General features: G+C 38.8%; 1 protein-coding gene and 2 pseudogenes across 1 annotated transcript; 1 reads left to right on the plus strand and 2 right to left on the minus strand.

The window, feature by feature from the left end:
- Positions 1–27,216, minus strand: LOC140939561 (uncharacterized; annotated as a pseudogene).
- Positions 8,889–11,817, plus strand: LOC140934571 (P2X purinoceptor 7-like; annotated as a pseudogene).
- Positions 12,065–15,603, minus strand: LOC140939545 (uncharacterized). The gene is made up of 8 exons (XM_073388852.1): positions 15,338–15,603; positions 14,857–15,128; positions 14,381–14,664; positions 14,080–14,266; positions 13,658–13,918; positions 13,175–13,346; positions 12,849–12,997; positions 12,065–12,457 (listed from the first exon to the last, which is right to left on the minus strand). Exons 2-8 carry the CDS (start codon positions 14,984–14,986, stop codon positions 12,267–12,269), a joined length of 1,374 nt encoding a protein of 457 aa, XP_073244953.1. The 5' UTR covers positions 14,987–15,128; positions 15,338–15,603; the 3' UTR covers positions 12,065–12,266.
- Positions 27,217–27,441: the final 225 nt, after the last annotated feature.

Below are 27,441 nucleotides of genomic sequence, written 5' to 3' on the forward strand. Positions count from 1 at the left end.
ACAAGTTTTATACTGTAACATACAGGTCTCAATATTGAATTGACAAATTAAAATGTACTTCTTTTTTCACTGCCTGGTTTATAAAAAAATATTATCCTGGCTTAATCAGTGTTATATTAAGTGACTGTCACGTTTGAACCTAAATACGATGCTTCAGTTTTTAGGTTGTTTCGTAAAATATTTCTACTTCGTCTGGAGTAAACTGATAAGTGCCTGCCAGAAATGTCCTGGGAAAGGAGCTTGGTGCGCTGTAAGTCCAGCCAAGGTTAGTATAGGAACTGCTACTGGATGACGCGTAGTTGGCAATTTCAATGTCATGGCCTCCACCGAAAGTAGGTCCATAAGACGAGCAGGCGTATATTGAATAGCTGTAATAACTATATGTCCCTGTCTGAGGTAGTTTCACAGGTGCCCATCCTGGATTGTTCACCAGCGAGAAAAGGAATGCCTGGGAATCATAACGATAGTACTGGCAGCTGTAACCTGTTGGGAAAATAAGAAATGAAAAAGATGACCAATGCACAGACTTCGTTCAAAAATTCGAATTCTTACAGACAAGAAAATATACTGATAACTAATAATAGTAGTTTAAGTTCCTTAGCAAAGATCGATGAAAAGTGTGATTTTACTACTAATTTTATTCTTACTTAAGTATATACTTTTGGAAGGAAGAAACTGCTTCTTATTTAAAAAGCTAAGACGAAAAAAAATATTGCAGTATATCGATGTAAGTGAGATAGTTCAGTTTGTGAAAGCTGCCATCATAAGCATTAGTGTACACTTAAAGATATCAACCTTCTTTGTGGTCAGTCACGTTTTGAGTGCTAAGGTGTCCCCTGAATGGAGGTTAAACCCAGGTTTCAGGACCAAGAAAACCTGTCCCTTTCCCTTTGTTAAAATTGTCCGTTGTTATTTCCTTCTAGAGTTTTAGTGGTAAATATAAATAGTATATAGATTTAGCCAGGGCTAAAAGCGAAGCATTCGATAATATTTATAGTTTGTTCAAACAAAATATAAAATCGTTTAGTGCTAAGCGGGAAGGCAACGCCGGAGAACGGTGAAAAATAACAGTCGGTCTAATTAGCAAAAATAGAAACTTTGCACGTACAGCACGCTTTTTTTGTACATTCTTTGCCGTTGTCTTGCACGACTACAACGTGAAACTTGCAGAAACTTCTTTAGTTACACGTTTTATGGAGGAAATGTCGTACGTGTTCTTGTTCAATTTTGCTTTTCACTGCCCGCTCATTTTCACCTTGTATTGGTGGCCACTAGCATTTCCCATTTTGTCACCGCCGCTACAAAATTTTCATGTTGTTCTTTCAAAAAAAAATGTCTCCTCTGTTTTTTATTTCTCGCTCTAGACCTCTGTCGCCCTTTTTCTCGTTGAGCTTCGGTGGCCTGCCGCCTACTTTCTCTCTTTCTCTGTCTTTCTCCTGCTCTATATTCCAAATTTGATGCAACAAGAGAAAAAAAAAACTTGTGCCTTACGTTGTGATGGAAAAAAAAAAGGATAATAAGAGAAATGCCGGGGATTTTAAAAAAAACTGAGCTTAAAAAAAATTCCGTTCCCTTCCTTATTTATTTTAATTTTAATTGATCGTTGTCCGTCAAGGCCGTCAACGATGACAGCTACCGCAACTAGTCGGAACGTAAATTATTTACCATGACGTTGCACGACTTCGACGTGAAACGTCCTAATTTCACGTTCTATGGAGTACCTGAACGTAAGACAACGATTTTTATTTCTTTTTCTTAACTTTCACAGGGACCTTTGGAATTTAACCCCGAAAAAAGAACTTCGCCAGCATTTGGCAAATTGAACGAGATGCAATAAGGGCGATTTAGGAATAAATTTTGAAACGAGCGTGAATGCAATATTTAAGGGCCTGGGGGGGGGGGGGGGGAGGGGGGTGCAGGTTGGTATGGTAATGGCCCACTTATTTGGGGTAACCCGCCTGTCCATATCATCTCTCATTTTAATTTGATCACGTTTACATGGTAGGTGAAGTGACCCTTCAAGCTGGCGGTCGGATTCGTGGTACATCAAATTCAGGCAAAATTCACTTTGGCGGTGGCTTTGCATCATAAAGGTAACAATAGAAAGCCACAGCACTGAAGGTTGCAGTAAGTGCAGCAAGTGAGTGTAGAAGCGCATTAATCGCTAAAACACGTGGTTTGCCAGCACTTTTCTTATTTACATGCTTAGCGACCATTCAATATTCTTGAGAAAGTGCACCCCGGGATAGTGGGGTTGTAAGATTGCATGTAAATGATGGTCATTTTTTTATCCCACCTGCATTGTAGGCGGGTTACCTCACCTACCTAGGGTCTCCCACCTCCACGTAAACAGGCCCTAAGTGATATTTTCGCTGGCTTCCCCGTCGTGGTTGCTTAAGCTCCTAATAATTCACAAATGTCTGATGGTAAGCCGTAACGAAAGTGATTGCAAAAAAAGAAGTAATAAAAAAAAATATCCATCACAAATTCTTCCTTACACAATTTTACATGCTATCACGCTCAGGTTTAGAAAATCTTTCCACTTACCCCAAGAGACGCTGGTATACCCTCCAAATATGTACTTCCCCCCGACTCTTATTATTGTGACAGTTGGTCCTTTATGGTCGCATCGGCTGTGAAAAGTACTTGCAGCCCAGCCGTCCACGGACGCACGCCAACAGCGCTTCCATCGTGAAGATTTGCTCGAGACTGGTTTGAGCAAAGTGCTCAAATATGTTAAGTAGCTAACATCATTTCCCACAATAGCAGAGCCTGTCAATCCTCCTACGAGATATAAACAAAAAAATAATCAATAGTGATGTATAGAGCCATTTAATTTAGCCGGATTTAGGAAACAGCCTAAGACCGGAAGTTGCTTTTATCCGCGAGGCCTAAAAAAAAAAACATGACGGCTTCAAGAGAAAAGGACACTTTAGAATTTTATTTTCTTGCGTTGTTCTCAAAATCGTTAATAACAATCGTTAATACACATTTTTCAGAACTACAACAGTACCAAGTTAACCTGAGTCTACTTCAATGAATACTATTTTGAATTCCTAAATGTGTTAAAAACGTCAATTCAATATTAATTAATAATTTATCCACTTAGATTGCGCAAGTATCCATAACAATGATTAAATGCGCCTTACACTAACAGGTAATAAAAACATTAAAAATCTATTTACAATACGAAAACAAATAATGATATGATAATAACAAAATATGACAGAAATATATGTAACCTATCTTTTGAAAACCAACCTAACGAAATTTGCAGTCATTTGAGTGAAAAGATGTCAAAAGGCAGGTTTCTTAACCCCAAGAAGCTCCAAAATTACAGAAACGAAGGAAAAGGAAAGGAGAAAAAGAAATAGCGAGGAGAAGGAAAGAAGGAGAAGAGAAAAAAAGGAATGGCTGCGCTCGTAGTTTTTATAATAGCTACTCTGGAGATAGTTTTTGGCGGAGAAAATTAAACTGTTGGGCGCAAAAGGTCCATTCGGCGATAACGTTTTTCAAAATTCAGTTCACAATAAGCAGATCTTAAAGGGTGGGTCTTATAAAGCATTCGATAACTTTGGCGCAGCCACCTGGAAGGACCCATCGCCTATTGCTGAACCTTTGTTCTTATTGTTGGCGACGTTAGCAAAACATCCAACCAGACGATCTGAAGTGATATCTGCTTTGCTTTTTCAAAGAAACTAGATTCTGAATGTATGTAGGGGCTATATGCAATGAATTGCCTTGCGAGGTTGCAGTTGACGAAGAAAAGTAGCACTTGAAAGTAAAGCAATGTTGAGTCAGTTGCAGAAAATAGACTGTCTTATTTTCTTACAGTCGGAACAAGTTGGAATTAAGCTACCTTAGCCTGTCATGTCCAACTGAAGTTTAAAATTCGAATTTGTTAGTCCTGGTGAATTTGTATTAGTTTTTTTTGCAAGGAATGTCTTATTGTTTCAGTAATTTTGTTTCGAGATATTTTGATCACTTTGAAAATGAGTCCCTTTAAAATTGTATACAGGTGTCCAATGTTTTGTACTTTAAGTTGGTGCCTCATTTTTTGAGGCTTTATCCACAGAAAAACAATGAAATTTAACATTTTTATTAACATTTTCTTATCAGTCCGGGAGATATCCATTTCTGGATATATGATGACGTCACTGATAATTCCATCTTGGACCTTCAAAAAAAACATCAGTATTTGCAACGCTTTTGCGCCACCATTATTTCGTTTCCTTTCATTTATCCAATGAGACCACGCGTTATTTGTAAAGGACCATCAGAGGAACATCTGAAACAAAGAAAGATGGCGTGCGTCTCTGCAACGCAGAGAAAGATCTGCCGAACGTGATGTTAAACAGTTGTGATTTTCATGCATTCTGAGTGGAGTGGTCTTTGAATTCTTGCAAATTTCAGGTGAGTAATAATTCCAGAGTATAGGGGCAATGACTGAAAAAGCCCTTAAAAAAAAAAAAAAAAAAAAAAAAAAAAAAAACAGGGATTAGGTGAACCAAATAATCAGGAGCAAAATTGATGAGTATCTTAAAACAAATAAGATTAATCTTAAAGATTAATCTTTGCTCCACTGGTAGCCAGTGCAACTCCTTTAGAGTATCACTTATGTGATCAAACTTACGTAAGCAGGTAATCACGCGCGCTGCAGCGTTTTGGACACTTTACAGTTTGTTAATTTCATACTTGGGAAGACCATGTAAAAGCGAGTTGCAGAAATCCAGCTTCGAATTTATGAATGCGTGCACAAGAACTTCAGCCGTTGTGACATTGATATACTTACGAATCTTAGCTATATTTCTAAGGCGGTAGAATGCCACTTTCACTATGTTGTGAATATGAAAAGACATCGTTACGGTGTTATCGAAAATGACGCCAATATTACTCGCCTTATTTGTTCGTGAATTTTTCGTGTTGCAAGGCGTTGCAAATTTTTATTAGTTCTTAAATCCAAATCCGTAGATTAAGCTGTGGAGGATTCCAAACTTTAACTGAGCGAATCAGTCTTATCGTTGCTGTTGTTTGTGTGACATTTACAGGCCATTTCCTTTGCTCTTTGTAACAGTCCATTTTCGAGTTCGCTATGACCGCTGAATTAAAGAAGTAACGCATTTTTTACAGCCTTAGCCTCCGTCTGAAGTAATATGTTCACAAATTCCAACGAGAAAAAGACCTGTTTATTACTCTGTCTATTGTGTATATTCAAATTTCAAACACTTACTAGCCAGAATTTCTGAATATTTCACTTTACGTCGAGGCTAACCCTGTATGAATGTGTCATTAATGTTTTTATTCAGCGGTAATTTATTAATTCGAAACTGGACTATTGTCCGTGAATGTGATGATTTCCTGCTCTGCTGGGTGCACAGGTAACCCAGGCTCTGTGATAGTACCACAGTACGGTTCCAGTAAAATTACTGTGTTTGTATGGGGTAAAAATACGATCCTAAAATTTCTAGGAAATACTAAATAAAGATCAATAAAACTTACTCTGTTGTTAGTTGTTGTTGTCCTTAATGCTCCAACGAAGTTTCGTGATAATTTGTTCAAATTCACTCAATATACAATAATAATGTACAAGGAAGGAGACACAAGATGCCATTTTCGCCGCCATGCTCCTTTTCAACACAACTTTTTCCACGAAATTCGATTTAGGATCGTAGAAATAGGATAGCAACAGATATAGAAACGAATCCCACAGACTTTGACAAATTCGAAGGATATAATGGAAAAAGACCGAGAACATGCTCGCCGAAGTAGCCGGGCCAGATCAACGCGCGGCCAAGAAAATGAGGCCTGGGCACTGTACAAAAAAATCCATCCTGGGAGTCCTGGGGTGACCTTTCTGGGGACCGATACATCATTTTCCCAAAGTCACCCTCCCCAGCTAAAAATCCAGCTAAACCCTGAAACTATCATATGTCGAGATCCTGATCCTGGTAGTTTTTCGATTTGTGAAATTTAATGAAAATATAGGACGTAGAACTTTTTTCAGGTCGACTCCCGGTCAAGGTTTTCAAAACACTACTCTACATGACCGGCAGTCCTATATTTTCAGTAAATTTCACAAATCGAAAAACCCGTGCAGGATCAGGCACGCGAAATATGATAGTTTCAGGGTTTAGCTGGATTTTTTCGATTTGTGAAATTTACTGAAAATATAAGACTGCAGATCATTTAGTGTTTTGAAAAAACACTAAAGGAAAAAACACCGACAGAAGGAGGGGAGTTGGTCCAAAATTGTTTAACTATTCCAACAGGGCATGTAGCTGAATAAGATGCCAAAGAACAGCATAAAAGACAAATTGAGGATTTAGTTATTCCTAACATTTTTTTTATTACCATAACTATCATTAACTTTGGCGTATAAATTTACCATAGCAGGACATACTAGAACTCGAAAGCTGGAGCGAATGACTGATCATTTTTTTTGCAAACTTGCACCAAAATGTGAAGCACTTTACAAGAGTCTGTGATTGCTCACTCAGATTACCCTTACTCGTTTTTCATGCATCTTTTCTAAGTTAACAGGTTGTTCCTAAACACAGCTAAAATAGCTGAAATCATTGTGTCCTTTCAAACCAGACTTGTACTGTCTCCTTGCCACCCCACAATAGTATAAACAATGCTTATCAAGAGATTACAAATAACGACAAAGGTATCAAAATTCTGTTGCTGTTCAGATCTTGTTTGATAGTTTGTTTATTTATTTTTGGTTGGCATGAGGAAAGCGTCGCATAACGGCCGGGAGTTTTGGAAACTTCATGCAGGCTTTGCTTTAACCTTTCAGAACCTGTTTCTCAGGTGAGGTTGCATTTACGTTCTTTATGATATGTCGAGAGTAATTATTTCTTGTCACTTACTATTCCACTTTTCAAGATTTGACTGAGACGCGCGATGTATGGTCTCCTCAGGTCCCTACACTTGTTTACTTAAGGTAGCGGAAAAATGCTCGACAAAAGGGAAAAGTAAGAGGTACAGCTGTACTGCAGCTATGTCCCATTTTCTGTTGTGAAGCCGTATTTTGTAGGTTATTTTAGTCTATTTCATGTTTGCACTTGACGTTACACCCGTACCTTATAGATTCTCGTTATGATTAGGTTTGTAGATCAAAGTTCATCCGTATTTTGCATCGACAGGTTTTCAATTCTATGTTATGTTTTTCAACATAATTGTCATTTATTAAAACTTGAGTGTCAGCCCCTGAATTGGGCACGTTTAGGGATTATCGCTGACCGTGAGTGTTTCCTACATCAGAGTTCCTGTTTTGGTTTACGGTAGAGCCCGGTGGTATCAGCTGTCAAGCTTTCATTGGTTTCTTGCTCATGTCATTATCATACCTTATAGGTTTGTTTTTTCCACTTTGGTGATCTACAGGAAATCCCTAAACTCATTAGGAAAGTGCGTTCGTTACTCTCATTGTCAGCAAGCCCGAACGTTAAGTTATTTAAGCCTTTTTCGCAATATTTGGCGCAGTTAGAGTGGAGTGCGGTTATGTTGTAGTTATGCCTTCAGCAGCAGTCGGAAAGTGATGCTGTAGAAGAAAACATATGAGCTGCTGCGAAGAATAAAGAATCCCGAAATGTAGGCTAATGTAGATCAGGGCCGAGTTGTTCAAAGCTGAGTTAAGATAACTCATGGTTAGTGCGAAATTTTAATTCAGAAATAAAAGCTTAGAGAGTAATTTCAGTTTTGTTCTTTTTGTCAACAAGTTGATGATTGGATGCTCTTAAAAATAACAGAGAAAATTATCCGAGGAAATGCTTTTAGACAAAAGAAATAGAAACCCGGGTTAAATTTATCCCTGGGTTAAGCGCTAATCGGCCTTCGAACAACTGGGCCCAGATACCTGGTACTTCTACGCCAAGCGAGCGAGTTGCTCGAACACCCCTTCATTTGTCATATAAAATCAGCTTGTAACAGAAGGCCTGCAAACTTAAAACTGATTTCTCTTGTTACAGATTGATAGTTAAAAATTTTACCAAAAATTTTCTGTCCTTGTTTTCAAGCCCTTTTCAGTCTCGGTGGTTGAAAATGATATAAAATTGCCCTTCTCGTGATCTTTAAACTTCGGCATTGTAAAATTAATTCTTTGCATAAGATCACTTACTTGCATATTTTAGGCACTCAAAACCATCCCCGACAAAACCTTGTTGAAGGTCACAAGTGCAATTGAAAGAACCACGATTATTCGAACAGGTGGCAAAACGATGGCAATAATACTTGTCCCTCCTGCACTCATTGAGATCTGTAATGTACGAAAGATACCATGTTTAGTTACTGCAATTAGAGCAGCTATCAATTCTTTAATATTTATTCGATTGAACGCCGCCCTCGAATAAACGCCACGCCATGATGCGGCGTTTATTCCAATAATAGACTCAAAAAGTAAATACATGCAGTAATAATCATGTTTGAGCAAGCCTGACAACATTATCTTCTTTGATTTTAACAATGCTTTAAGATCAGTACATTCGAAGCTCAAAGGAATATAATTAACTTCATTTACTTTATGTATTCCAGTAGTATATTAACATGCAAATTGTGAAATTGAGAAAGATATAGATAATGACTTTAGTCATACAAGCACTAAAACATGTTTCTGTTTTTAAAGTTTAAATGCTCAGTTACCATACTATTGTTTGCAAGAAATAAATGGATATTAAAGGGCAACTCTCGCGTAGGACATCATTTTTCGGGAAAACCTTGCAAATGTTTCGCTTATTGTGATACCACCAAGAAATATATCTTAAGCGATCTATTTGGGTCAGAAATCGCAATTGAAAGTGTCCAATTTGCCGCTCACTCGATCTTCCGCCATTAACGCTTCGATTTCGTTGATCACGTGACGTTACGTCACACGTGTGGAACAACAAATGATCTCTGATATGGCCGACTCTAGTTCTTTGAGCGATAGCTCTACCTCTTCGTCCGATTATTCAGATATAGAAGAACTTTTAGAATGCGAAGCACCCGAAAGTAGAGGGCAGCCCTTCACAGGGATTCAACCCTGGCGTTTTGAGCCGCCTGGAAGATCTCACGAGGCTGACGAAGTCGGCAGCACTAAAGAACGGAATCCGGAATCCGGAAACGGAAACGGAATCACGGAAACGGAAACGGAATCACGGAAACGGAAACGGAAACGGATACGGAATCTGTGAAAGAAGGTTCCAAGCGATCGATTTGAAAAAAAATATATTAGCAATGACAATAAAATAAATAAACAGATAAAAAAAAAGACACAAATGAATAAATTAGCTGAGTAGAGGAGAGGAGACTGCTGTATCACTAGAGGAGTCGATTCCGGTGAAAAGACGCTTGATACCACTATCGGCAATGAATAAAAATTCTCATGGGACAGCAAAGCGAGGAGAAAAACGTTACTGACAAAAACTAGTGCCTTAAGAAAAAGGTAAGTTATATGGAGACAGACTTCGTTTGAATCGTCAGAGGCGTCGTTTATATAACTGAAAGGCGTCGCCGTCAAGTTTTTCTTAGTGTCTTTTCTGGGTTGTCTTCAACAGTGTTCAGTTTTATTTATCAAGACAACTTACTCAAGAGAACCATGGCATTGTGGAGTCCAAAGAGAAGAGAGAATTGTGCATGCATTAGCTTGATTCCGCAACCGATTACATCAAAATAATGCGCCATGTTTAATAAGCCTCTTCAACAAAAATACGGACGTCCACGTAAACTCAATTACCGGTACACCAGTATTCCATCAGTATTCAGCTTGGCGAAAAAGTTGAACTTATTGCTAAGACACCGGAACTGTGGTCACGTCACCGGTCGGTCATGTTTGGCGTATTCAGTTTGGGGACAATCACGTGGTGTGGTCTGAGGCTAACTACTACTATTCTTGACAATTAGCCACAAAAGTAATATTTCACTGTATTATTCAACCCATGAACTTGTGAATAAAAATTACTCGTAAAATTACTTTGATCGGCCTTGCAGTGCAGTAACCCACACTACGGCAAACCTTATCAAGACACAATAACAAGAATATACCGTAAATTTCTGAAAATAAGCCCCGGGGCTTATATTTTTCAAAGGCCCTTTTTGGGGGGCTTATTTTTGGAGGGGCTTATACATGGAGGGGCTTATTTTCGGAATTTTACGGTATTTAAGGAAACTGCCAAGAAAACTAAGACAAATTCTCTTTGGATTGTACTAATTGTGTAATGTGAAATTCTTTAATTTTCTATCATTGATATTTGATTCCGTATTCCGTTTCTGTTTCCGTTTCCGTTTCCGTTTCCGTTTCCGTTTCCGTTTCCGTTTCCGTTTCCGTGATTCCGTTTCCGTTTCCGGATTCCGGATTCCATGTTTTAGTGCTGCCCTGACGAAGTTCGTGAGTCGACTGAAAACATCGAGCCTGCCACGCGTCGTTGCGATCTCGATAGTGAAGAATGGTGAGTGCCCAGATAGTATATAACATTTGTTATGTACAATGCGATCCAAATATCGCTCGATTTCATCAATGTTATGGATTATCTAAATTGTAAAAGGAAAATGACTAATTAAACACGCACCTTTCTTTTTGGAAATCGGAGTGTTTATAATTTTGAATGTATAGTTGTTATACAGTGTACATAACATTTTAAAGGCGCTGTATAGTTTTGTCCTCACAAGTCGTTCACTAATCTTTAATGTGTCTCGTTCTGTCAAGGAATGTGGCTAACAAGTCATTATTCAAGCTTTTGTGTATCCTGATGTTATTGTGAAAAGTTGGTCTTTATGCGCCCATGTGAATATTAACTGCTTGCATAAAGGTTTCTTCTTCTCGGTATATAATATTCGAGGCTGAGACATATTTATATTCACTCATGTTTTTGTCTTGAGCATAATAATGGTTGTGCAACTTTATTCACGTTAAAGTTGCATTTGATTTGATATAGCCACAGGAACTTGGTTCTTGATTATTTTGTGGTTATGGACATGAGATACTTTAATAAGGCCATAAACATTAAAGTGTGAATAAGGCAGTTTGATAAGTTTCGGGTGCAGAATGAAAATGTCAATATTCAACACTTGTCTTTTTGCCTTTCATTAGCCAGACATTCACTTTTGATCATGAAAAAACATAACTGCTTTTGATTGTTTGCAAGGTGCTTGTGTGGCTACTGCCAGAAAATGTGCGGAAGGAGGAAAACATCTGCTGCCAAGAGGTGGATGTTGTAAAGCGTAAAAATTTGGAGGCAGTTGACGTTGAAAATATGGAGGAGCCTCCAAAGTGCATCGTGGAACACCCAGGATTCCAGGCAGTTTGCCTGAATTACTGGGTGTTACAAGCTGCATGGCTGCAATACAAGCAGCAGTATGGTGCCTCGGCATATGAGGGATCAGATCATAAAAAAAGCAGGCACATTGCGTACAGGCAATTGGTAAGGTGGTGCTGGGGCTCCCTTGGAAAGGACATAAGAGTTCCCTTACCATCATGTGCAGTTAACTGCATACGGGCTCATTTCCAGGAGCCTGAAAGGCTGGATGATGAGATGGAGTATACAGGATTTCACTATGCAGATGAATAAATATAAAATATATTTCAAATAACCCTACTGTATATAGAATATTATAATGTAATATTCTCACTCACCAATGGAAGATTGGTGTAGGGATACTTGGTTGCCATGAAAATGGTTGCTACCAGCAAACAAAATGCCCCTTACTCTTAAATATGTAGCATGGAAGTGTCAACAAAGACTGGTGGAACTAGAAAGTTCACTTTAAGACTACATGGTTTTTTAAAGCCCAGTGGTGTGTGGGAAATACATAATTATTCTTTCTATTTGCTCAAGGCTTGTGATTGGATGGTTAATCCTCATTTTAAAAAACAGTATTCTCAATTGACTTGTTTCTATCTTCCATATTAATAAATAATTAGACAACAACGATACACAAAGTTGTTCACGGTTTACAGTCCAACTACTTGAACCAGGGTACTTGGAAGAAGATTATCTAATCATTAATTTTGTTTTGCGATGGACCAGTGACATTTATGATTTTGAGAGCTGTTTTCCAGAGAGGTAAGTTGAGTTCAAACTGTTTTAAAGGTTTCAACGCTTGCATTGTTGAAACAAAATTCAGAATCCTCTGTTTTCAAAAAACTTTTTTCTTGGATAGTTTTCTTCCAGGTGTCCAGTTCAAGTGAATGCCATATAGCACATGATCATTTTAGTCACAGTAGTGACATAATTTTTAGCCTTAAATAGTTTTTTCAAGCATTCCATACTGAAGGGCATGCTAGTCTTTCGTTAGTTGACTAGGCTGGAACGATTGTATCTGCTAATGAAAGAATTTATTGCCTCCTCTCTGTTGGGTCTCTCTATGGATGCAGCAAGTGGTGGTGGGGTATTCACTTGCAGGTTCAACATGTAGGTCTTTAAGGCCCTTGAATTGTCTTCATAGCCGGCAAAGACTTTGGTTATGGTACTTGAGCAATAACCTAAAATAAAAAGGTACGTAATACTGTGGGAGTGAACCTCAAGTTTAGTTATTGAAATGTTTTCATTTAGATGTCATATCTGTCTGTGTGCCATGAAATTCACAGGTTACTGTGCTATGTTAAAATCATTTTTACCATAAGCAAATGTGGCTGCAGATAATGGTTGCCTTAACAAAATTTAATGATCATTTAATGATCTCAAAAAATACAGAACAGCAATTCAATTTTTACAATATTCCTCTTTAGGGGAATGAACACATCTTTGTTATAAGTATCCTGTGTACAGCCCTCCCTCCCCTCAGTAAAAAGCTGACAAGGGGCCCCTTCTCCATTTTTTACCAAGGGAGGGGGGGGGGACTTTACACAGGCTATGTTATAACTATTTACCCACCATAGGTTGCTTTTGTTTTAACTTCTCTCACTGAATATCCCCCGTGTTTGGCTTTAGGAAACCTGATGGCATAGCGTGGTCTCCCATCTACAGTTACAGCTTGCATCCTGTCAGCATTTTCATTGTAGTGCAGAGCAGAAAGGCACAGTCTGAAAAGTTCATATTTTTAGAGGGGAGGGGAAAGAACCATTTGGCTAACTTTAAGTAAAAGGAAAGAGTCCATAGCTTAGAAGAAGAAAATAATACTGAAAAAGAAATTAAAGGAAAACAATAGACCAATCTCAAAAGTTTATTATGGTAACTATTAATCCATTAGAGACACAAACCTTGTGTACATCCCCCAGTACGAGAAAGCGGTATGTTTTGGGACAAAGTGTAGATCAAGGCTATGTTTGGCTTCAAGGGCGGAAGTCTGGTACTTAGGGGACAGCTGAGAAATGTCCTTCAGCAGTTGGGGCTTTGTTACCAGCTCCTCGAGCTTGACAGCAGCAGTTGAACCTGTGAAATCGAGGACCTAGTTGTAGTCAAAATTCCCGTACATAAAGGTGACTGTTTGTAAATGTTTGTATATATGTGCCTTTTTCTTGTCACGTTATAACGTTTTGTCGTTTTTTTCAGGGTGGTTCATTTTAATTTCCTGATTAGTGAATTAGTGGACACCTTTATCTGTCATTTAAGCAGTGTTAATGACACTGGCCTTATTCTAATTAAAAGGTTTTCATTGATACTGACAGAAAATGTAGCCTTCTATTCTATAACTCGAGATGGCAATAGAGGAATTACTGGATGTTTTTTTTTTGTCTACAAACCTGGTTGAAGCCAAAGTCTATCCCTTGCTTCTCCCTCTAGTTCACCATGTCCACACTCTTTGTAGAGTTCGCTGCTCTGATTGACGTGAATGTTCTGGATGTGCAGGGGTAATATTTTCCATTTTTCCTGCATCATACGCCCATTACCATCTGGTGTCGTGGCAGCACACCAGTACATATGATTTGATACAGACTGTCGCCACTCACCGACATCTTCACACTCTTTTTTTTTCGCTAATTTGTCAATCTTTTTGCATAAACCTGTTCAGAATGGGGGTCATATATGTCAGAAAACGAATTATTCCATACGCGACAACTGGAGCTTAACTGGATAGAATGTATTACAAACTATTTTAGTCCTTGTGTGGATGCGATTGTTACCTCGAGTAAACTATTGGGGTTGACTTTTTAGCCCTCATTACCTTTAGACACATGCCATATGTCAAAATAGTGTCGAGAGTCAGGCAAATTCGTTCGAATCCAAGCGGTATTCTGCTTGTGTCTGTCGGTGATGATCTCCGCTATTTGCAGTCTGGCATTAGAAACGACTTGAATGGCCCGTTTTAAACCCCCATGTTCCATCCAAGAACTGTTCCGCACCTCGTTGCTCTAATAAGGATCAAACGTTTCGATATATTTTTATTTTACCTCAACACTGGAAATCACATAGTTATTTTTTAAAAAATGTGGGAGACATTGGAATTAGATACTAGAATCACTGACCTGAACTAGTTGGAAGTCCAACACCCTGTTCTTTTGCTGTTCGAGTAACGTGTACGAACCGAATTTCGCGGAGTAACCAGGGGAATCGCACCTTCCATCGCCAGCCAGAACCAGTCCGTTGTCCTGACTGCTAAGGCTATTAAAGAGCTGCTGTTGATGTACTTTCCACTGCTGTATAATGGTGGGATTTACGTACGATTTGATGTGACGGTAGTATGTGCTCTCTGATATGCACGCCACGTTCATAATGTTAAACATCCGTAAGGTTTTAGCGGCAGAATTTCCTGTGACGAAAGAAAAAAAATACAACGAACTTCACCCTATTTAACTTTCTACTGTAGGAACTAGTTACAGATTTGTCATACTCTGTTCATTTTGTTCAAGACCATTAAGTAGCCGCATCTCCTGTCTTTAGGTCTTCAACGGACCACGGCTAGAACGCAACTTAAAAAAAAGATGACAATAGGGACACTTACCCGTTAAAAGAATTGAAGAAGAAAGCAACAAGTTCCCAACTGGCATCTTTCCATTAGAAAACGGCTGGCTGCACCACACATTGCTGAACTGACAATTTTCTTCCGTACAGTGATAGTGGACCTGAATCATAGTCCCGATTTCTTTCAAAATTTTAGCTTCTGCGTGGCCAGCACAGATGGGGCAACAAGCAAACAAGCTCAACAGATTTGTTTCGAAGACAATAAATTTCCTTTCCTCATGTGGCTTCAACTTTTGCGTTTCTCCAATAGATCTGCACGATATTAGCAACAACAAGAATGAAACATTCAGTATATTAAACGGAGAGTATAGAAATAGGGGTTATAGTTGTTTCTTTGGGCGGATATGTTAAAAAGGAGGGATATAGAGTGGTGCGGAGTTTAAATCAAGCCGGCGTTACTGCAGCTTATGAATACTCATCAACGGCTTGTGTAAATAGTTCATCTTAACTTTTTTTTTTACCGTTTTGACTTTCCAGATTCTTTTTCATCTTCACTACCACCTTCGTCTTCATCTTCGTCGGATGTTAAGTAGGGATTGTACTCTTCATCGTCAACGTCAAGGTCTTCAAACAACTCGTCTTCAAACGACGCGGGTAGCTCCGGCGTAAGTGTATAATCTGTTTGATTTTCTGCCTCCTTACGTAAAGTTGAGAGCAGTTTTAACGGAGGAAGTTCTGCTGTGTTGCACTGTGACCCATTTTCCTTCGTTGTGTTGGACTTTGGAGAAATCTGGGTACCTATGATTAAAAACCTTAATCACCAAAGATAGTCGCATCGCAAAGAATGTTTGAAAAGATAGCTAAACCCTTTGTAAACACACTTATTTTTCAGATATAATTAAGATTAAAGTCTACCTTTGCTGCGACAGGTTGGGCGGCGGAGTCCTTTCTGAGTTCCCTTGTTAGCCGTTCGAAACTCCCGAGCCTGACTTCCTTCTTCTTGCCCTGCACCAGTCTCTAAACACGAAGTGTCACCAGATGCACTCGTTAATGGCTGCGCCAGATCCGTTGTTTCGGGAACTTCAGGTTGATTGTTACTTGGTGGTTGTCTGTTGTCACTTGTGGATGGTCCCGGTACTTTATCAGTGGTCTTTTCTTTTTCTCGTGTCTTCCTATAATCTGCCACTAGCTATCATAAACAAAGAATTTTTTTTTTCAGTTTTCTGTTGGTGCATATGCTCCATTACCTTTTGCTTGATTTCAGTAAATTGTATTATTGTATCTTGAAGACACACTGTTGCGTTTTGATCATGATCTTTTATCTTAATGATATTTTAGAAACTTTTTATTCATGCCAAGGTATCTAAACAAAAAACACAAAATTAATACTCACCCTATGAGCGGTAAGTTTAGACACGGCTCGACTAGACTTTTTTGGACGACTTTTTGGCGTTATATCCCCCTTTTGTTGAACTTGCCGCTTTGAATCACCTCGCGTTGCCGCAGATGGACGTTTTCTCTTAAGAGACAGCTGAAGAGAACGCGCTTCCTGGATTTGTTCAGGGGTGGGATTGGCCTGAATGGTGGGGATGGCCGTCTTCTTCAGATAAGCCTTCTTAGCAAACCCTGCGAGTTTCGCACCCATTCCTTCATAACAGTCTGGCGTAAAATGGGAACTGCAAATAGGGAACTTAAGAACCACGACGAAGTTCACGACGACGACGTCTGTTGACTGGGAAAGGACTGGTACGAGAACGTCAGTTTCGGCGTGAAAAAGGAAACTTAAGATGCAGTCGACCGGTAGGTCGACGACGACGACACTGAATGTAAACAAACATGTAGACTGTGATGTTCGTTCTCAACAAAGTTTTTTCGCAAAGGCGTCTTTTAAGACGATGCAAGATCTTATTTTATAAGCCGTACGTCTACTTTCATTGACGATGAAGAATTTTTCGTGTTGTCTGACCTTTTCGAATGGAAAAATCTCTGCTTTCCGTACGAAGGTTATTCAACTTTCAACCTGAATGACATGACCGAGTCCGAGCGTCTGTCAGAGTTTAGATTTTGAAAAAGAGACATTCTGATGCGATGGCTGTTTTCCATATGAACTTCATTTCCTCTATATTAAAGATATATGATTTGCCCGACCTAAATACGTACAAATAAATTTGTCACTTACGGGTTCGCTCGCTCGGCCTGCACAGCTCAGTGTTGTCTTCGAAGTAAACACAATTCATCAGTCAAATTTTCAATCAACATCGCTTGTTAGGTGAAAAAAAGAAGGATACCTGGATTTACGAGGTGAAAAAATACAAAGCCCTTGAAAAATCGCTTAAAAACAGGGAGTTATACCTGCCGAAGCTTGTGGATTGCAGGACGACGTGAGTCTACTGTGTTTGGCGTCGTCGACGACACCACGACGACGAAATTTGTTAACCGCACTTGCGCAGTGCACGGTATCTCACTTCCGGTCGTCGTCGACAAAGTCGTCGTCGTGGTTCTTAAGTTCCCTAATATTACCAGATCCCGGCGTCCAGTCGTCGGTCCTCTTTCCTAAGACAAAAGCGATCCACTGGCGCCGAAAGGGTTCATCGGTGGGAAACTGGTGGAGACTTACTCCGTCTTTGTTGGTGTTGTTACAAAACATAACCGCGCAGCGCTTGCCTGGTTCTCTCTTCTTTTTCGGCCCCGTGGCCGTTTTTTTGTCCTTGGAGGAGTTTTCCATAAGTACCGCAACAGGGATTTAAATATGGGTAATTGATTTTTTTTCCTACTTGTGTCCCAAAGAGAAGTATTGCAAAAGAAGCGAGGCACGCGTGCTATCACGGCAATTTTATAGTAAACAGGTTTCGCAATAGATTGACGCCTCAATCTCGAGAGCGCATCTCGAATAACTTGATAAGATTCTTACATTAGGCTATCATTCAAAATATTATTGATCATGAAATCGGGACTTTCGGCGAGGAGTGAATTAGGAGCAGGGCTAAATGGATGGTACAGCAGATTTCAGACAAGATTACAACGCACTAAAATCAAAACACAAAAGGTCAGTATCATGAATCAGGTCGGGTTGTCTAGGGCGGTCCGTGACGGGGTTCTCTTCATCAAAAGTCAAAGTCAAAAGTCATTTATGAGGAATGAAGGGCATCAACACTCATCAGGTAACATTAATGGTTGCTTCAGAATTTTAAATCTTCTTTAGGAATAATGCTCTTTGAATTGTACGGTGCAGATTATTAGCTCAGCTGTTGACAAACATTGACCTCGGGTCGATATGTCTCAAAATCACACTACTGAAAAAAAAAACAGAAAAAAATCTAAATCACCGAATCTAATGCCCAGGTATTGTAAGAAACTGGAACCATCATTGAAATGCATTTCCCGAACGTTAATATAACAGTAGAGGCTCTATTTCTCTTTTATTCGCAAGAGAAATGTGGTGCGTTTTTCTCCTATAATCTTCACAAAAAAATTCGTGTTCCACACTTGTGACGTATAATCACGTGATCGATCTGAGATCCGAGTGTTTTCAAAATGGCGGCAAAAAGCGAGTTTTCGAAAAATCATAAAAAAATCAGGTTCGTAGATATATCGGAAATTTCACCAGAGAGGTATATTACAGGTCATAAGGAAACCATAGAAAGCTTAAAAAACAGGGTCAATTTTCCCGAGAGTTGCCCTTTAAATAAACGCCGCACTCGAATAACGAAAAATTTAACAAACGCCGCGGCGTTTAATCTAATAGCCTGAAATTCATCCGATTGCTTCGAGTCGTTTTCTTCTCTCAACAACATCTGAATCGACCGGCCGTTAATGCTATACCAGAAAACCGGGTAGTGATTTTGATCGGTTGACTGTCTAAACATTCGCATAATTATGTATAATTATAAAAAATTTTAGCGGGATTGTCGCTTGATATTCAGCGGATCGATTTTATCTTAAACAGCAAAATTACCCTTGTCTTCAAAACTGAAATGCAAAATTGAACTGTAAATGAAGAGTCACTGGGGAGAGTCGGTAGGTTTTTCATTTAGAGCCGCTTTGTGGTTTCCGCGGCCGGTGATTTTGTCTACGCGAAGTTCTCGGAGATCAATGTTATAATTCGACCTTTTTGCTATTTTTACCGTCAAGTGTAATGATTCTGTTAGCTTTTATTTCTTGTCTCCTTGTTTTTTTTCTTCGTTAAGGACCAAATAGCTTCCTTTCAATTAAAGCAAGTCATTGTGTTTTTGAACTAAGTGTTCCGTGTGTGTGTGTATTTCATTGCGTGATTGCGACCGAGTTTGACTATAGAATTTAGTACAACTGGTTCAGAGTTGTACTGCATGCAGTTTGATAGTTTTACTATCGAAAAAAATAAAGCAGTTCTGTATCATGCAGACATTTCCAAACGATATTTGTCGGTTTGCCACGCTAAAATAGTGCTTTAGGGGGTGTTTACATGAGAAAACTCGCACCCGCGCGAGTTTCATACCGGGACGACTTTTTTATTTCGTATAGCGTTTACATTATGACTGGGTCATTTCACATCTTGTTATTTGAAGGTACAATTCATGTTTATAAAATACACGTAAGATTCAAAATCGCAAACATTACCGGCAGTTCACTCATTGCATCACTTAATTTTATTTTGTCAACTGTTTTGTTTGTCTCTGTTTAATGACAAGATATCATTTAATCATGTAATTTTTCAGAGATAATAACCTCTTTTTATGACCATAACTTTACACGTAAACATACATGAAAAACCACAGGTAGACCACCCTCTGTTAGTGGGGGCCGTTGTTGATTGAAATCTGAGCAACGATCTTTTGTTATTTATAGAAGAAATACATATGAACAATACCGTGGCTATAATTTGTTCCAAAATTTAGAATTCAAAGCAATTTTTTTGATAAAAGTTTGAAGAAAATGTTAACTGAGCCATGTGTCAAGTTTTTTTCCCCCTCCCGTGCTGTTTTAAGCGCTATTTTGCGAGATGAATATTTGACCTCGGCGAACTAGCCCCCGAAGTCAAATATTCATCTCGCAAAAAAGCGCTTAAAACAGCACGGGACAGCGAAAAAAACATGACATATCGCTCAGTAAACATTTCTTCAAACTTTTATTGAAGAATTTGCTTTAAATTCTGCATTTTGGAACAAATTATAGCCACCGTATTGTTGATATGTACCGTATTTCTTCTATAAATAACAAAAGATCGTTGCCCAGATTTCAATCAACAACGGCCCCCACTAACAGAGGGTGGTCTGCCTGTGGAAAAACTATACCTTTCTTGCAAGTATACTGATGACAGGCACTGCATTTCACGTCATTCCATTCGTATTTGTATTCAACACCAAGTGTATGCACACAGTCTTCATCTCGAAAATTGTTGGGTTGGTTTTTGGCCCAAGCTGTAAAGTTCCCAGTACCACGATCTGCCCAAGTAAAGGAGCCCTCTGTGAAAATATCATTCAATCCCAGCCAGGATTTTGCTCCATTGTTAAGATGCTGTAAAAACACATTTTCTTCATTGTTTTGGACATCAACGAGAACTGAGTTTTCTCGTCGGCATTTATCCAGTGCTGTGGTCCAATTTTGACACTCTTACTTGTGAAATAGCAAAAGCCGTTGAAATAGTTCCAGCCAGGATCACAAATATCTAACAAAATGTAATTAAAAAGATGAAATGATTTAGATTGCTGATATATAAATTATTATATGATAGATAGATATATTGATAGATATTATTTATCCTTTGTGGCACTTTCAGTTGTAGGAGTATTGTTTCAAGGGTCAGAAGGGTGATAAGAAAATATACTTAAAAATAATTAACGTTTTTTTCGGGGCAACGAATAGACCATCATCATTATTTTTATCTTGAGGAGAGTAGGAGTGGTGTCACAATGATGAAAGAGGGATCACTTTTTCAAATTAGAGTAAAAATTCTGAAGCAAAACTAACTTTTAACGTTGTTCGATGCATGATGGTTTTCATTTCGGCAACTGAGGTCTTCTGTCATTATGAGTTATTAGGGACCTTAAGATCCGACGACGGCGACGGCAATGAGAACGGCCAAAAAGCAATAGGTTTAATTATAGTAAAACAACAACTATGCACGTGCCATCACGCTTTTTTCTACATTTCTTAGCAGTCGCTGCACGACTACAACGTGAAAATGCCTAGTTTCATGTTTTTTAGAGGACGTAAACAAACAACGACGAAATTTTCCTTCTCTTTCTCGGCTTAACGTCAAGGCTCTTAGGAATTCAACTTCAGGAGGAGTAGCGTACTTTCGACAAAGTAAGCGAGATGGAAAAATCACGATGAGGATTGAAAACCCCGAATTCACTTTTTAAGCGACGTTTTACCTGCCGTCGCCGTCCTCACATGTTAAGGTCCCTAATTTCTTTGAGACAAGAACTTCAAAATGGTACCCTGCTGCTAGCAGTAAATGGGGAATCGAAAGTAGAAAATTTGAACAAAAAGCGACTGGAATTTTGTTACTCTCTTGACTCTCACTCGGCATGACTCGCAAACCATATGCTTGTGTTAGTTTAGAGCACTTCCAAAGTATTTATAATTCCTCATGAATCGGGTAAGATGTTTGCTAAAAACTACTTCATAAATGAGTTCAGTACTTATTACAGACCTGTGAGCACAGCATAACTGACGGACAAGGGGTCATATCTGGTCCCGTATAATTCCTTGGCACAGACTCTGAATGCAGAGGTATTCATGTTCTGAAAAAATAAACACTTAACGTAGCTGGTACATTTTATGCAGTTGTAACCATAAACAACTGGATTAACGAGGAGTGAATGTTAGAATAGTCTCTGAAATTAAACCTTTCTCCTACACCTTTTTATGTGACATAGAAATGCAAACAGATTCGCCAACTGAAAACCGTGGTTTGATGAAAGCTTGCAAAGACCGCTAGAAAATTAAAAGATTGGAAGGTTTAGAAATAAAAAAAGTTATAAAAGCTTAAAGAATTAAAAGGTTCAAATGTTATCCAAAATATCCTTTTTACCCTAATAAGGGGTATGATGGTGGCGCAGGAGCTATAAGGCCCAAACAGTTTGATGAAGACAGCAAATGATTTCTTGTTCCATGAAAAAAAATACGGTAACGTTTAAACCCGTACTGTCAGATCTAAAGTTTGAGACCACCGCGGCGCCTGAGTATTTAAAGATATTATTCTAACTTTAATGAATAATACCTACATAATTATATTCGCGATCGAAAACATGAAGTTAGCCAATAAGCAATCTCAAATTTTCTTGGTCCTTTTTTGAGCCACTTCTATTATCGCCTCAAGCGTGACTCCGTTCAGTTTTATCTTTCGTCGAGCTTCGGTTTGAATTTTTTTTGCCAGGACACATCCCTACACATTCGCCCCATGACGGAAACTTTTACCTCGATCCAAGTTGTAATTCCGTTGTGGATCGGTGCTGAATTTCCAGATACTGTCGTGCTGTGATTGGCTGAGACAAGGACTGTCGGAGTCGAGTTATAAGCTCTCGTGAATGTGACGAACTGCCATGGAAGAGAATATACAACGTTTAACACTGTTTCCTTTAAATGTAGTTACCTTCGGTTGTGTTTATTTTTGAAGTCACGATTGGACAAACAATATTTGCGATTAATTATTTTAACAGAACGAACTGCCCTTTTAATATTTTGATTAACGTTTTTCAAACACTATTTTGTGGACCAGCTTCTTAGCTTTTCTGGTTAATTTGATCTCTACCACGCACAGTGTATAATGACTATAAGTGCTTTGAAGATATAAACAGTGATGTAAGTAAGCTAAATATTTGTGAGGGAAAATCCTGTGAATAGCACGCTTATGCTTATAATTTTGCAAAGAATTCTTTTCTCACCTCACAATAAGCATTGTTCATTTTATCCGAAGGTGGGTTCGTATTTGGAAAACTTATGACACCATGTTCAGTGAAAAGAGGCTTGTGCAGTTTGGAGAAGGCAAACCAGTTCTGTGAAAAGAGGAAAAAAACAAAAATGATGCCACTCATACTTGTAACAGTTTCGTAATATACCCACAGAAAATTTATTTAAAATCAACTGCATTTTTAAGGCCCTTTTAGTGAACCTAAGCATTTTGAACTCTATAAATTGGTGAACTAACATAATCTCGTACCCAGGTCTCACTCTGTTTTACACTGGCCGTGGGAGATCTGGGTACGAGATTAGAATTAACAAAGAGCGCAGAAAGTCAAGGAAAGGATGCAAATCCACAATTTTTTACGACATAGGGGGGAATCGCGTAAAAACGTCAGGAAGGGAAACATGGGGAAAAGGCAGACCAATTTGTGTGCTATTTAAAATTCACTCCCTCTGATGATATTCAGTTTTTTTTTCTTCTTTTTCTTCTTTTCATTATTATTATATTTCTGTTTCTTTTTATGTTTTTCTTTCTGCAGTTCCCTTCTTTCGACTGAACCATCACTCGCCCGGACGATCTTTAAAGCTATCAACGCCATTTCATCTTAACCGCGCTGTTATGGTTAACAGACCAACAATCCTCACAAATTTTGCAGACATTTGCGTTCCAGTTTCTAAGAAAATCACTTAGAACGTACCACAGTGATATCTTGGTGTCTACCGTCAAAGTTTTGCATTTCACGAAGACAGACTTTAACTGAGTCCTTAGTTACGTCTTCAATCCAAATGAGAGCAGCATCATACTCTTTACCAGTCCTCAGGTGCTCTGACGTCACAAGGACTATTGGCGCCTCAGCAAACTTGCCCTGAAGAAAAAACCAAAAAAACACAATAACAACAACTGAAGTCATATTAAGATGAATGTTGCTGCAAAATTACACGCAACTAATCACTGAGTAAGTTCCCCTTCTTATTTATAACCTAACTTTGCCTTGTTATTTATTGTAGCAATCGTCTCTTTTCTTCCTAGTCGTAAAGATCCGTTATTTTTTAATTTAAAGACGGTGTGGATTAAAGCTGTCTGATGAACGAAAGTCTAACATTTGCCTTGGGGACTTGCATCAATTAATCTCTCACCGTAGGAAAAGTCACATCTGCGCATTTGGTACCAGACCACCATTTCTGCAACTCAACCGTTCCCGTCAATCCTTCGGGCGGTGCACCTTGATAAGCCACCCAATCAATGGTGGCAAATGGATTCGCACCTTCTTCTTTCCTCCCGGTTTGCATGACACAGACGGTGAAGTTTTTTGTGTTGATACTTTCTGTCCATGAAGTAACAGCGTCGTGGACTGTCACAGAGTCATTCAGCTTCATGTGATTGACGGTTATTTGAACATGAACTTGTTTATCGGGATAAAACCGGTATGGAGGAAATGTGACTGTCTGACAGTTTGAATCTGACCATTTTGGAACCTGTAACAGATCTATACGGCCCCGTACAATTGGAAAACCTGTTTTATAATAAATTAAGTACTTTAAAAGGAAGCATCATTGTACTCTTTAAGCATTATCGCTAAGGTCGTAGTCAGCTTGCGTTGTAGTGTAACTCTAAGTCAGGTGAAGGGTGGTGACAAAAAAAGCGTGGAAATTGAACTAAAACTAGGCTATAACTTGCAATGTCGGCTACCTTTCAACAACGAAATGTATAGTGGCTGCTTATTATTGCATGCTGGTTGCTGGTTTCAGTGCCCAAGATAAACATATGCCAGTGTAAAGATAAACATATGCAGTACTGGAGGAGGCCAACAAAAAAATTATAAATCAAAAGCGTACCTGATGACATGTACGCGTGGGAGCGCTCGCCACTGCGCGAAATATTTGATTTTCAGCAAATTTACTCAGTGCTAATAGGGTGCAAAAAAAAAGTGCAAAAGAGGCTGAAATCATGGGCAAAGATAATAAATACTGCATTTGCCCTCAAATATGCAACTCCATGTAAACTGGTATGTAAATGTGATATTTACCACCCTTGTCTTTGATTTCCTCCTCTTTTGCACTTTTTTGAACCATATTTGCCCCGAGCAAATTTGTGTAAATCTAATTTTAAGCGATAAAAACTAGATTGCAAGGCAAAAGAGAATAAAAGATCTTACACAGATCAAACATCGGCTATAGTCTGGGCTGCTATATGTTTGTTTGCCAAAGTAGAGAGACGAAGTAACTTGTTACAGCTGTCTATTGTTGCTTAGCCTGCGTGAGGAGCTAGAATTGAGCTTAAAAGTAACGGAAAGTTATAAACATCCTATAGCTAGAAGCCAAATTGAATGCAATTTTGAGCCAACAACTATAATTCTAAGCGATCGAGAGCTTAACTCCCAGACTATTTTATGTGGCATATACAGCCAAAAAAATCGTTGAAATCATTTTTCGTTACCTTCACAGCTTCCTGGGTGATAGACCAGATTATTTTCGAGTCCTTTGCAATAGCTTAACTTATGCCAGCATCGGTTGTCGTAAGTTGTTCCGTTCGCAGTGCACACTGGGTCTTTATATGAGGGGCATTGGTCATCGCACTCACACTGAGCGTCATGCGCACTGTAGGTCCTGCAGACTCCAAATCGAGGGCAATGCACATTAAGGCAAGGATTAAGATCTGCAGCAAGAAAAAAAACATAATGTTGAGTAGTTATCCATTCGGAAAAAACATAAATTTCTAATATATTTTTCATATTTGAATTAAAACTAAATAGTAATGACATGTTTGCATACAGGCAACTCAACCTATTATTTTTATCGTTAGAAGACCTTATTAACTATACCGCCATCTTTGCACGCGCTTAAGGCTGATGGAATAAATTAAAGCAATGTTGCGTGGTTTCTCAGGGGGCAAACAAGAGATAAAATCTGCAAATACAAAAAATGCAATAATAATAATAATTCTAGAAATAGTGATCATTACAATAGGAAAATTAATAACAACCTCCAGTAACAGCGTAGCTGACAATCAAGGGATCATGACTCGATCCTAATCCACTGAGGTCTTTAACGCATATCTTCATAGATTCTAATCCAACGTCCTACAGCAAAATGTGATAGCACTCATCAGTTACTAGAAAATCCATAATTTCTTCTTAATTTCTACGACGACAATACAAGTCATGAAATTTACGGATCAGATCCAAATTATCTGTTTCTTATGGCTCTTTCACGGTCCTTTTATCAATTTACTAGAATGTACGGATTACTTCTCTTCCCTTATTGAACAAGAATATTATCCAGTGAGGAAAACCCCATTTCGCGACGCAATTAATTACTGCTGGTTGAAAAGACGTCTGTGGAACGAGTGAAGAAATCCCATAATGATGACTTTGCACTTCCCAGATCAAGATACTGCTCCTGATTGGTCGTGCCGCAATCAGAAGCACTGCATGCCCAGTTGACACATCATTAGTATACAATTTTTGCTATCGTCGTTCATCAGACGTCATTTTGTGGAAAAACTAGTGGTGGCGTAGCGTGAAATGCCGGCTTTTTTCTCAGATTAGAATAAAAATTCAAACCTACCTCAACCCAGGACGATATTATATTATTTTCTGGAAGACGGCTTCCCTTGACCTGAAGATTATACTCATGGTTTACGGAAAGAATCACAATTGGCGATTTGTAAAAGGTCGTATTGAAAGGTACTTCCTGTAAATAGGTAAAAAAGGAATGTAGGTTAGTAAATGGATGTGAACGCGCTCACTTCTCCCTCTATTTTTGCCCATCGTCTGTAAGGTCCCCGCTTCTAATATTCGCCCACTCAACAACGCGAAATTGAAGTGATTCGAAATATAAAATTCTTGCAAAGTCGCGAAATTTAAAAATCCCAAAATATGCGCACATTCAAGTCGCGAGATAAGCATGTCGCGTTCATCTGGGAATTGCCATTTTGGATACATTGTCGATCACCATGGCCTGGTAAATTTAGGTTTACTATATTAAGTTTTCTCTACTGTGACCTCAACCACTGAAAATGTCCTGTGGCTTGCTAAATGTTCTCGTTGGAACTAAAGTTTTCACCTGACAGAAGCCATAGTTGTTTTTGGCCGATGGATTTCCACTGTTTGGAAAGATTTCTTCTCCAGTTATTGTGAAATTAAGTTGACTGCCATTTCCAGTGAATGCGAACCAGTCCTGTGGACAAGAAAATAATGTTTAATTTGCAAGACCAGTTGCGTCAGGCATCGAACGACACTTCCTTTAACAAGAAATGACTGCATGAGACACGTGAGACAGGACACTGACCTTAATTGTGTTACGAACGATCTAGGTAATTGGTTGTCCGGGCTGCCGAAGTGTGGCAAAGTCAAGTTATTTATTTATTTATTTTTCATCAATATTATAGTTTACTTGAGCATTTTTCTTCACTTACCACAGCTGCATCTTGGTGCTTTCCATCAAAGGGCAAGAATTCCCTTAAGCACACTTCAAATCCTCCAGAATTGACGTTTTCTAACCATAAGTACATAGCGTCATTTGGCTTTGTACTGCGAGTGTACTTAACAGAGACAAATACACGAGGCTTGGAAGCAAAGTTCTGCAAAAAAATGTTAGATATAGGAAAAACTATTGACTAAAAAATAAAAAGGCTTCTCGAGATATAAATCAACATGATCGTATCAATGAAGTGCTCAGCGGCACATACACTTAATTGAAATTAAGGATTTATCAAAGGCTAAGGTGAGCAGATTAA

This window comes from Porites lutea, chromosome 1 (genome assembly GCF_958299795.1).
Source record: "Porites lutea chromosome 1, jaPorLute2.1, whole genome shotgun sequence".
Classification (NCBI taxonomy): Eukaryota; Metazoa; Cnidaria; class Anthozoa; order Scleractinia; family Poritidae; genus Porites; species Porites lutea.

Bases quoted from the DNA above. Each gene is read 5' to 3' on its own strand.
- LOC140939545 (XM_073388852.1), bottom strand. From the start codon at position 14,986: ATGATTCAGGTCCACTATCACTGTACGGAAGAAAATTGTCAGTTCAGC. The intron at 13,919-14,079 runs GTAATGAGGGCT...CATTCTGAACAG, and splicing joins CATATGGCATGTGTCTAAAG to GTTTATGCAAAAAGATTGAC. The intron at 12,458-12,848 runs GTGGGTAAATAG...TTTTTATTTTAG, and splicing joins TAAAACAAAAGCAACCTATG to GTTATTGCTCAAGTACCATA.